General features: G+C 36.1%; 1 protein-coding gene across 5 annotated transcripts in view; it reads right to left on the bottom strand.

Moving 5' to 3' along the window:
- Window positions 1-12,128, bottom strand: part of CAMSAP2 (calmodulin regulated spectrin associated protein family member 2) — a 116,249-nt gene that overhangs the window by 14,393 nt on the left and 89,728 nt on the right. For all 5 annotated transcript variants that reach the window (XM_077902409.1, XM_077902411.1, XM_077902410.1 and 2 more), the window contains 4 exons: window positions 11,845-11,986; window positions 11,411-11,550; window positions 4,821-4,914; window positions 3,103-3,196 (listed from right to left, as the gene is read on the bottom strand). In XM_077902409.1, coding sequence (XP_077758535.1) covers window positions 3,103-3,196; window positions 4,821-4,914; window positions 11,411-11,550; window positions 11,845-11,986 — 470 coding nt within the window. The remainder of the gene's footprint in view (window positions 1-3,102; window positions 3,197-4,820; window positions 4,915-11,410; window positions 11,551-11,844; window positions 11,987-12,128) is intronic.

Raw genomic sequence — 12,128 nt, 5'->3', positions numbered from 1 at the left:
CTTTAAAATCTTTAAAAATAATTTTTTAAAAATAATTTTTAAAAAATTTATTATAAAAAATAAATAATTTTTAAAAGATTTTATTTATTTATGAGAGACACAGTGAGAGATAGAGAGGTGGAGAAGCAGGCTCCATGCAGGGAGCCTGATGTAGGACTCGGTCCTGGGACTCCGGGATCACTCCCTGGGCCGAAGGCAGGCACTAAACTGCTGAGCCACCCAGGGATCCCCTAAAAATAAATTAAATACTTAAAAAAGGTCATTAGTTTGAAATGTTTTGGCCCAATTTAAATCTCTAGAAACTATAGGTATAATATACTCCTGTAAAAGATCCTGGCAGCCTCCCTGCTCATGGACCTGTGTTTGTACATCTCTAACAGTTACATCAAAATTAATAATAACATACTGAGCTCACCTTGAAGGCCTCAATGCCTACAGAGATATGAAGCTTTCCTATCTCTTAATCCCACCCCATTTGAATTAATGCAAGGGATTAGGTAGTCTACTTCTCAAAATATCAAGACATTTGGCCCGAATTTAGTTTTTCTCCAACTTTCAAGTCTGTTGTAGCCTGCCTTATAGTCAGGTGCAGAAGTTACATGCTGTTCCCCCCCCCGGCCAGTCGAGAATACACTGGGGAACAGGATGTACGTAGTGACTTCCGCAGTCCCCCTTCAAATCCCATTTTCTTTTGGCTACTGTAAACTGAGAACATGAACAAGTCAACCCCAAAAGTCAAAGGTAAATGACAATACTGTATTCTTACTATTTAATGAAAGCTTCATCAGTGAGCTTTTCTAAAGTTAATGATAGCTGAAGAATTTGCATAACCCTGTTCTCTCCAGAGCAAATGATGATCCGCTTCTGTGTGCCTTTTCCCCCTAAAGTGCACATCACATTTCCTCAATTTTGTTTGTAATCATTTGTTAGGACTGTCGGGGAGTACCCACCTGCCCCTGTCAGTCACGTTTGTTTCTGTTATCCCTTCTCTAAGACCCCAGCCTGTTTCTACCCTCTCTTACATCCCTGACAGGAGGCTCATCCTGACTATACACATTAGTGATTAAAATATATTCACTCTCCTTCTCTAGCTAATGGCTAAAGTGTTTTAAATTCCTATCAACTGCCTCACTTTCACACTTGCCTAGGGAATTTTGATCTGGTGTAACTGCTAAGCAGGTTAGGAGTCAAGTGTGCTGAGTAGCTGCTACAAATGTTGTTTGCTTTGTCTGTCTTCTTCCTTCGTTTGTTTTCCCCTCATAACCTCATTACTTAGGGGCACTCACATTTGTACACGTGATGGCGTTATTCTCAGGAAGAGTAAAAATATTTGGCACTTTCCTGTAAAGTTCTACAATGGGAGAACTCCAGTGGATCACATGGAGACTTACAGAAATGAGAGGATTAGTAAGATCCTAGAATGACAGCTACACAGCATCTCTTCAAGGAAAAGAATTTAGATATTCATCTGCTAGGAAAAATGAGTAAGGACAGCCACTCGGATATCTGAGAAACAGAAAAGAGAGGAGTCTTCTAGAGAGCCTTAAGACATTTTCCAGTGTCAGAAATGTGAAAAGTGTCCAACTCAGGTTCTAGAAATAATAATTATGGGATAATCTGGCCTTGAAGCAGAAAGTTTCAGAGATTTTAAAGACTTAATTGTACATGAGTCATAAACTAAAATACGAATGTTTTCTAAATTTTCAAGGAAGGAAATGTCACTATGTAATCAACCCAGGAAGACAACGAGGAAATTAACGTGTAAAAAAAAGTTTCCCAGGGATGCCTGAAGGCTCAGTGGTTGAGCGTCTGCCTTTGGCTCAGGGCGTGATCCGGGGGTCCTGGGATCGAGTCCCGCGTCGGGCTCCCTGTATGGAGCCTGCTTCTCCCTCTGCCTGTATCTCTGCCTCTCTCTGTCTCTCAGGAATAAATAAATAAAATCTCTAAGGAAAAAACTTTCCTGTGGGAAAAAATATAGAGAAGCTCCTAGATCAGCAATATCCTAACTTAACCTCTTTTTGTAAAATCTCAAGCTTAGTTACAGAATAGACAACTTAATGGAAGTAATAAGACAATTCATGGTAGTAAATCAGAGGGTAAGGGAAGGAAAATGCTTTCTTAATTTGTAGAAAATACTTGCAGACATGGGCCAGTTCAGAGGTAAGAAGCCCAACGAAGGCTGTAAGAGTACTGGAAGGGTTCTGTCAAGGTTCCAGTTTACGCTCATTAGCACCCACGTGAGAGAGAGACTTCTTACATGTGTGAAGTAGGTGAGAGCTCAGTACAAGTTCATAAAGTACTTTCAAATGCTTATTCATCATTTTTAAAATGTATTTTTAATGGATCTACTTGGATTTCTAAAACACTGCAAAATACATCAATTTTAAACTTAAAAAAAATCAGGTAAATTAGGAAGCCCAAAGTCAATATAAATTTTAGGTTCTAGTAAATACACATAAAAAGTTACATACAGGATCTGCAGAAAAATATTTTTAAACCAACTAATGTTCTCTAGCATACATTTGGGCCAGAAGTCAGGATTATCCTGATACTAAATTCTTACTTTGCTTTCACTTCAGTTCCTGATATTAAGAACTAAAGCATCACACATAAAGATCCAATATTACAATAAACACTCCATTGTGATCTTTGGTTAGCTATAGTAACCAACAAACAAAACACTAAGGGAAACTACCTCAAAGATTTAAAAATTAAAAAAAAAAAACTTTTTTTAAAGCCAAATAGAAAAAAAAAAGAGAGAGAAAAAAAAAAAAGCCAAATAGAAATTTAAAACTCCCCCCACCCCAAGGGTTATCATTTAAGCAGTTCTCAATGATAAACAAGTTTTATAGCAAAAGTTTGGTTTCAACCTGGTTATCTGAACTTCAGAATGTATTATCCCACTTTTGAGTGTGACTCATAAAAACCTATTTATGAAATACTCATTTCTATGTATTCCCTAACATTTAAGTTAAAACAGGCCGTAATACAGTAAGCTAATTAAAACTTAAGTCCAAGTGAAATTTTAAAAACAAAATTTTATTTTGATTTCATTAGCAAATGAGATGGAAATAGTGAAAATGAAGTCATTCTGGACTGTACCTTGCAGTGAAGTCAGAACTACATGAACTGTCCAAGATGTCTGTTTTGGCTGCATTCAAGACAGGAATTGAAGGCATATCATTCACAGGTTCAGCTATAATAAAAGATATAAGCCTCAAAATTAGGTATTTAGCATGTTTCCAACATCATTTCAGAAATTTCCATTTTTCTTTAAGATAGCATACTGAAAATTTTCTTCTTAAATTTTCAAAGGTAAAATTTTATTTTATTTTATCTTATTTTTTTCCAAAGGTAAAATTTTAAACTCTTCTTTAAGTGTTCTGGCTTAAAAAAAATTCACTTAATTAAAGTAACTGAGGGGGAAGGTGGGGAGAAAGAGGCCTAACAAAAAATAAACACATATTTAAAACTAAATCTGAGTGTCTAATTTTGCTAAAGCTTTCACAGAACTTCAGTTACATATGGTAATTTCTGCTTTTTTACGAAATAGTTGCTATTTTGGTAATCAATTAAGAGAGAGAATTTCACTGGTTAATAATTAAACCCCCTGGTAGAGTTTACATTTTTATAAATTACTCTGGGGAAGACTCCCATTTACTTTTTGCCTTTGAAACCTAATGTAATAGCCACTGAATATTTTGAATAGTGGGCTTCACAGATAAAAATCATAGACCACAATGCATGTGAAAATTCTGTATTAATTGTAAAAAGTTGTACAAGTATTGGTTATAATTACTGAAGACACCTGACCTTAGGGAAGAATGGCCTTAGGGAAGAATCTCAACTACTTTGTAGGTATTCTTTGATACATAATGGCTCAATAATCAGAATCTGCCCTAAGCAGCTTAGAGATAGAACAGATGAAATATTCTTTATTACATATTTCATAGAATTTTGCTTGAGATACAGTGGGCATCCTGAAAGCAAGCTAATTCTATTCACTACAGTGACATGCCTTTCCCTTGAGTACATATTTTTTCCTCCTTCCTGATATTTTTCTTCAATTTTTGGGGGGAGGGAGGCAAGAGAGGAGAAGTAAGGGTAATGGTGAGAAAAATACTAAAGTTTGGAGCCAAGGAAAGCACATAAGTAGTTGGGATGTGTTTTGTGTCTGGCAGGATAGCCACTGGCAGCAGAAAGAACTGGTCCCATAGTTATCCTGGAAGAACGTTCTTTAGTGGAGCTAAACTTATAATTTAGCTTAGTTTAGAAATAAGCCTCTGGTTTCATAGTGGAAGCCAAAGGAAAATTTGTTTTAGAGAAAATGCAGGAAGATTTTTTTGTTCTTTATTTCTAGGGATCTTTACAGTAACCCCTTTCTTTTGTATTTGTTTTCTTATTATGTGCAATCAGTAGATGATGTGTAATAATCACAAAGCATACCAGATTTAAAAATATGTATATAAACCTTTTTATGGTTTATTGGTAAATTCAAATTATAGATTAAAGCCAAATCATTATTTAAGTGGATTGCAGCTATTACAGTATTAAAAACTCAGCATCTAATGGGGAATAAAAGGTACAAAGAGAAGAAAGTAGGCAGAGTTGAAGCTAAAAGTTCCACAACACAAGCCTTCAAATTCAGTTATTCTCTCCTATTATCTGCCTCACAGAGACTTTAGTAGTTTTCAATATGAAAATATTCAGAATTTATCAAGGCTAGTAGCTGTTTTATAACAATAATAGGATCCCCTCAAACACAATAAGCAGGGGAGGTTATATAAACCCAGTTTTGTCTGTTTGCAGGAACACCCTACCTCCTTGGGGACGAACAACACGAGGCTGCACAAATGAGGGCTTCACGACCTCGAACCACCAGAAGAGCTCTGCCATGAACACCAGATAATTACTCTACATAAAAGAGTTAGGAAAAGAAGAAAATCAGGTAAGACTTGACCAGAAAGTAACAATAAATACAATTTTATTCTGTTTTACCTATTAAAATATAGGTTTAAATCTCATTCCTTCATCACTGGAGTATATACATCCACGCTAGGCTATTAAATCTGAGATGGACTATTAATGCTTATAGGCAAAATTTATAACAGCTACTCAAAACCTCTTTGCGCTTTTCTCTGTATTTCCAGAAGAGCAGCCCAATTTATGTGGTAGGCATTGATACTTGTGACCATAGAACTCTGAGATATAATGTATAAGGCACTCTTTGTCCAAAGTCAATACAAACAGCTGAAACAGCTTTTGACTCTGAAGAGTGGCTATCATTTAAAAAAACAACAACAACAACAAAAAACTCTTTCCAGATCCCTAGAAATCTCTCCAAAACTTAATCCAGTATCTATGTGCTTGATGATGCCACACTCACAGTAATCCAGGCTCTAAATAACAAAAAGACTCTAGATTGCTATGGCTAATTATTAATAATTTTGAAATGTACATACAGAAACATTATACAAAATAGCAACCTAACTTTGAAAGGTTATTAGTAAGTTGACAATGTCATTTGCCTTTTATGATTTATATTTGAAAATGCAAATAATTTTTAAAGTAGCTTAAAATTATAAGAAAAGACTAAGAGGGTCCTCAAAAGCACATTTCTACTTCAAGCTTATATTTTAAGATGCATACATCATAGAAGTATAAACATGATGAATTATTTTAATTGTAGGCATCTGGTTAGATTAAAAAACACTATACAAAATCTGTTTTATAATTACTTAAAATAATACTTCATTAAAATCTGGCATCTAATAAAAATGTTACTATCAAATTAATATTTAATGAGTAAGATCTTATTTCATATTACATTTCAGTTTCCAAAATTATCATTAGAAATATGGGTGTTTTCTAATGCCATGTCTTCCTCCTGTTAATTTATTTTAAAAGATTTATTTATTTATTTTAGAGAGAAAGCTGCAAGCAGGGGGGAAGGGCAGAGGGAAAGAATCTCAAGCAGACTCCCTGGTGAAGAAGGAACCTGCCTCGGGTTCTTGAGATCATGATCGGGAAGCCAAAATCAAGAACTGGATGGTAAACTGACTGAGCCACCCAGGTGCCCCACTTGTTAATTATGAATAAACCTCAAAGCTCTACATACTCTCATTTAGAGGTCATCTATACGTAAGCTGGTGATTTTCAAATATTCATCTTTTACCTGATAGTTCCAGAAGGCTATTTTGTATGTAGAAAGTGAGGGAAAGAGAAGAATCCAGGGAAACTCAGGTTTTGTCTTCAGCAACTGATAGTACCATTTAATGAAATGGGAAAGACTGGGATAATTACGTAGTGGAAGGAATCCTGAGTTAATAGCTTTGAGATATTCATTAGATATTTAAGTGGACTTGACAGGTATGTGGTTGAATGTAGGAGTCTGAAATGTTATAGAAGATAAGGCATATGGTGAACAAAATTTGGCAAATTTACTTTTAGCAAATTCCCAGAATATTCAAACATTTATAGACAATACATACTGTTTTAAGCAATTGTTAGAATTTGGATTTATTTATTTATTTATTTTTTTGGAAAGGAAATGAGAATGCTTGCAATCCCAAGGGCTCTGTGTTGGATCCCATCCCTACTTACTCTCTCAGAAGCTTTACATTTCTAATTATATTTCTTTCTCCTATATGTTTATTCTTCCCCTCAACAGAATCCTCCCTGCTTTGCTTTTCAACATGCTCAGGTCTTCCAAATGAAATACAAAACAAAATCTTTACTCAGTAATTCACCATTCTCCAGTTTCTCCTCACTCCCCTACCTTTTTACCTCTTCATAAATTTCTCTAAGGTAGGCCTATGCTAACATCAGGCTTCTGGCTCCCTAATCCACTCCAGTCTGGCATCCAGGCACATTATTCCTCCAAAACAGCACTTGCTCAAGTCACCAACGACTTAAATGTTGCTAAATCAAACAGATTTTTCAGTCTTCATCTTACATGACCTCTCAGCAGGATCTGATACTCTTGATGCCTCCCCTCTTTGAAAACTGCCATCCAGGCCCATCAGCTACCAAATGACTCCCAAATGTATTGAATGTACTTACATAAGCAGTGGCCTACAGAACATTCCCTCTTAGATATCTCAGAGGCATCTCAAATGTCTAGAACTGAACTAGTGATCTTCCCCACAAATCTGGCCTTATTCTAGTTTTACCTCACTCAATGGCATCACTACCTCTGCGTGCATGCCAGAAACCTAGGAGTCTTCCTCAATGCCTCTTTTTTTCCTCCCCATATCCAGTTCATCACTAAAGTTCATCATTGCAAATTCTGCATCCTAAATATTTCTGGAATCCACCCACTTTTCTCCATCTTCATCATAATCACTCTGATTTAAACGGTTTCCATCTTTTGTTTACAACACAAGAGCTTTATCTTAAACTATTAAGCCAAACAAACTTTTCAAAATAATACCCCTTCCTCCACTTCACTGGTCTTGGGAAAGTGATTATCGGCTATGAGAGCATACTTGATTGGGGTCCCTTTTTAATTTCTCCAGTTTCATTTAATACCACGTTCTCCAGAGTTCCTCATTTTACCCATCAGACTGTAAACTCTAGAAGGACAAAGCTTGTGCTCATCATCATATCTTCAGTTTTTAAAACAGTGCCCAGTACATAATAGATGCCCAATACATAAATACTTATTGAATCAGTGTATAAATGAACGAATGATTAAATGTGTAACAAAAAGATCAGTTCACAAAATACCAAACTATTGACAGGGAATATTCTCTGGTAATGAGATCATTGTGATTTGTAATTTCTCTTCGTACTTATCTCCATAGGATATTTTCTAAAGCTAAGGTATAAAATTATAATTAAAGTATTGGTCCTGGGATCCCTGGGTGGCGCAGCGGTTTGGCGCCTGCCTTTGGCCCAGGGCGCGATCCTGAGACCTGGGATCGAATCTCACGTCGGGTTCCCGGTGCATGGAGCCTGCCTCTCCCTCTGCCTGTGTCTCTGCCTCTCTCTCTCTCTGTGTGACTATCATAAATAAATAAAAAATTAAAAAAAAAAAAAGTATTGGTCCTAGGTTCCACTATACGAGTATAGTTAACTGAAATCTGTATCTCCTGGAAAACCACTGTTTACGTGCTCAACTAAATTGTTAATTGAGAATATTTTAAGGACTTTGGTGTTCAATATCACTAAACATGAGAGAAATGCAAATCAAAACCACAATAAGATATCAGCTCACACCCGTTAGAATGGCTATTGTCAAAAAGATAAGAGTTGGCGAGGATGTGGAGAAAAGGGGACCCTTGTACATAGTTGGTGGGAATACAAACTGGCACAGCCACTATGGAAAACAAAATGGCACTTCCTTAAAGAATTAAAAACAGAACTACCATATAGATCCAGCAATTCCACTTTTGAGCATTTATATGAAGAAACTGAAAACAGGATTAAAGAGAAATCTGCATTTGTATTCATTGTAGCATTATTCACATAGCCAAGATATATATGGAAACAGCCCAAATGAATGGATAGAGATGTGGTGCATACATACAGTGGAATATTAATTCAGCCATGAGAAAGATAAAATCGGTATGATTTCACTTGTATGTGAAATATAAAAAAGCTGAACTCATAGAAACAGAGAATAGAGTATTTACCAGGGACTGGGGAGCTGAGGAAAGGCGGGAGGGATTTTAGTCAAAGGGTAAAAACTTCTAGTTAGAAGTAACTGGGAATCTAATGATTATAGTTAATGATAATGTATTGCACACTCAAATGTTCCTGAAAGAGTAGATCACCACAAAAAGGAAATGGTAAATATGCGATGTGATAGAGGTGTTAGCTAATCCTTGGTGGTAATCATTTTGCATACTTTAAGTGCTGTATGTCAATTATAGCCAATAAAGCTGGGAAAAAAAAATACTTTGGTAAGATACTATGTTTGGCCACAAGATGTCAGCACAGTAAGAGCATTTTCCCAGTAACCAAAGCTTTTAAAGATCATCTCTTTCTGAATTTATGATTAAACAGCAATAAATCTGTTGCCATATTCCAGGCATGATACCAAATTAATTTCATTTAACAGATTTCTTTCCTTTAAGTTAAGATAGTCATGCAATTATACATTAACATTCATAAACAATGTAAACAATGCAGAAGAACGTAAGATGTACAGAACATGGAACACCAAGTATGGTTGAACTACTCTCCCCCAAGTCCTAATGTCACACTCAGCAGAAAGCACTGTTAATAGTTTTGTGTTTATCTTTCTAATCAACCTTTTTTCATGCATAGATTTGCATACAAATAGAAAAATCATTTTTAATATATAAATTACATCACGCTATAATGTTTGCTACCCACTTTCTTCACTTAATAACATCTTGGAGAGCTTTCCTGATCAGTAAAAATACCTACAACTCCTTCCTTTAAACAGCTTGACTATATTACAAAATACTTTGTGTCCCTCCAAAGATGAACTGTTCCCAACTATTCACCACTGCTAACAATCCTTATAGGTGCCTTCTGTGCATTTTAAATTTGGTTACGTAATGGCATACAAGGACGCCTGGGTGACTCAGTGGTTGAGCATCTGCCTTGGGCTCAGGGCGTGTTCCCAGGTCCCCTCACGGAGCCTGTTTCTCCCTCTGCCTATATTTCTGCCTCTCTCTCATGAACAAATAAAATCTTAAAAAACAAATAAAAAAAAGAAAGAAAAAGACCATATCAGTATATGCTTCCCCTAAGAGGGGAAGGGGGTGCTCATTCCCTTTATCCTTATAAACACTTGGTATTAAAGCTAACCAAATGACCAGGTGCCCAGCATCATGGACCAAGCAACCCCTTAAAGGTTTGAAGTCTTAAAATACTCAATATAAGTCAAAGTTGTGGTTCTAATAATTTAGCAAATGATACAGAAAGTGACCAAAGCTTCTTCTGTAAACAGTTACTTTTTTTTCTCTTTTACTTCACGAATCTCTCTACCTACCTCCCCTCTGGCAACCTACTAGTTTGTTCTACTATTTCAGAGTCTGGGTATTTTTTGTTTTTTAAATTTGTCTGTTTGTTCATATGTTTTGTTTCTTAAATTCCACATATTAGTGAAGTCATATGGTATCTCTCTTTCTTCTGACTTATTTCACTTAGCACTATACCCTCTAGGTCTATCCATGTTGTTGCAAAGGGCAAGGTCTCATTCATTTTATGGCTGATATTTGTATGTGTGTGTATGTGCATACACACCACATCTTTATCCATTCACCTATGGTTGGACACTCGGGTTGGTTCCCTATCTTGGCTATTGTGAATAATGCTGCAATAGACATAGGGGTACATATATTTTTTCAAATTAATGTTTTCATTTTCTTTGAGTAAACAGCCAATAGAATTACTGAATCATATAGTAATTCTTTTTTTTTTTTTTTAAGATTTTATTTATTTGAGAGAGCAAGTGAGAGAAAGCATAAGCCAGGGGAGAGGCAGAGAGAGGAGGAGAGGTAGACTCCTGCTGAGCAGGGAGCCCCCATGCAGAGCCCAATGCTGGGAACTGACCGACCCACCCAGGCACCCCTCATATGGTAATTCTTTTTTTTTTTTTAAGATTTTTATTTATTCATTCATGAGAGACACACACACACAGGGAGAGAGAGAGAGAGACAGAGACAGAGACACAGGCAGAGGGAGAAGCAGGCTCCTCGCAAGGAGCCCAACGTGGGACTCGATCCCAGGTCTCCAGGATCACGCCCTGGGCTGAAGGCGGCGCTAAACCACTGAGCCACCCGGGCTGCCCCTCATATGGTAATTCTGTCTTTAATTTTTTGAGGAACCTCTATACTGTTTTCCATAGTGACTGCACTAGTTTGCATTCCCACCAACAGTGCACAAGGGTTCCTTTTTCTTCACATCCTTGCCGATACCTATTTCTCGTCTTTTTGATTCTAGTCCTTCTGACAGATGTATCTGTCCAGTTATCTATTTTAAATATGCCTGATTTAAGAAAATGTCTTTATATCTAGATCATGCCCAGACTAAGTCAATTCAAACATCAGGGCTATATATTATTTATTGGAATTCCAAGGTAAACAACTTTCAAAGTAACCAGGACTTCATTTATGCTCCCACCATACTATAACAGCATCTGTCTAAGATTCAGAAACATGTAGTGGCTTATCCTCTATTGTGCTAACATGAGGACAATGGGTCAATTTTGTACCACAACTTTTAAATTTAGCTTTGTATTGTAAGAGAAATCTTTAGCTAACACTGTATTAAACCTAAAACAGGCAGAAAAATAAAACTTTTTTCAAAAGCTCTTTTGACTGATATTAACAGTTAATTTATAAGTTTAGAGTGGCTATGCCACTTATATATCTAGTTATATTTTTCCAAAAAACTTAAAGCAAAACAAACCACCAAGAGTTATTTAATTTACCTTTATGGATGAAGCGGCATACAGCATGTCTTCCAGGGTGAAATGGCAACACTGGTTCAAATATTCTTGGCAAAATTCTTGAATCAGCTGCAGATTATATAGGCTATCAGCCAAAGACATGGTTTCTTTCAAACAAATATCTTCAAACAGGAAAAGAGCAAAGTGATGACTTTGGGTTAATTTGAAAATATACATTTCATATCTATTTTATAATCAGTGGCTTAGTACAAATACACAATTATGTGGAATCTGTTTTACACACCCATACAAATATAGTGGCCACTACATAGAAAGACTTAGCACTACTTTACTTAACTATCTTCTCCAGGATTATATGTAAAAGTTTTTTTAAAAGCCTTTGTTACTTATTAAATTCTGTTTTCTTAATATTTATCACCATCTATAGCCTAGAAATATTTCACTGTAACACTTACCTTCTAATCTGACAACACCAGGACAGTAAAAATGAATAAGAGCAGCTAAAGCACAGCCATCTGTACCATCTTTCAACAAATTTTCTACCAATGGAATGCAAGGCAATTGCTTGAGCAATGTTTGCTCCTTCCTATAACGAGCCTACAATAAAAGAAAAAAAAAGAGAGATGAAAACAAGTAAATACTAAACAACATACAGGGGGGAAAAAAACAGTATTATAGACTCTAACATACCAGTTACATACATTAGGAGAAATGAGAACTATTCAGCAACACCTCTCTT

Source organism: Canis aureus, chromosome 6 (genome assembly GCF_053574225.1).
Source record: "Canis aureus isolate CA01 chromosome 6, VMU_Caureus_v.1.0, whole genome shotgun sequence".
NCBI classification, from domain to species: domain Eukaryota; kingdom Metazoa; phylum Chordata; class Mammalia; order Carnivora; family Canidae; genus Canis; species Canis aureus.
Note: the sequence above shows the minus strand (reverse complement) of the source record. Positions and strands in the feature narration are given on the sequence as shown.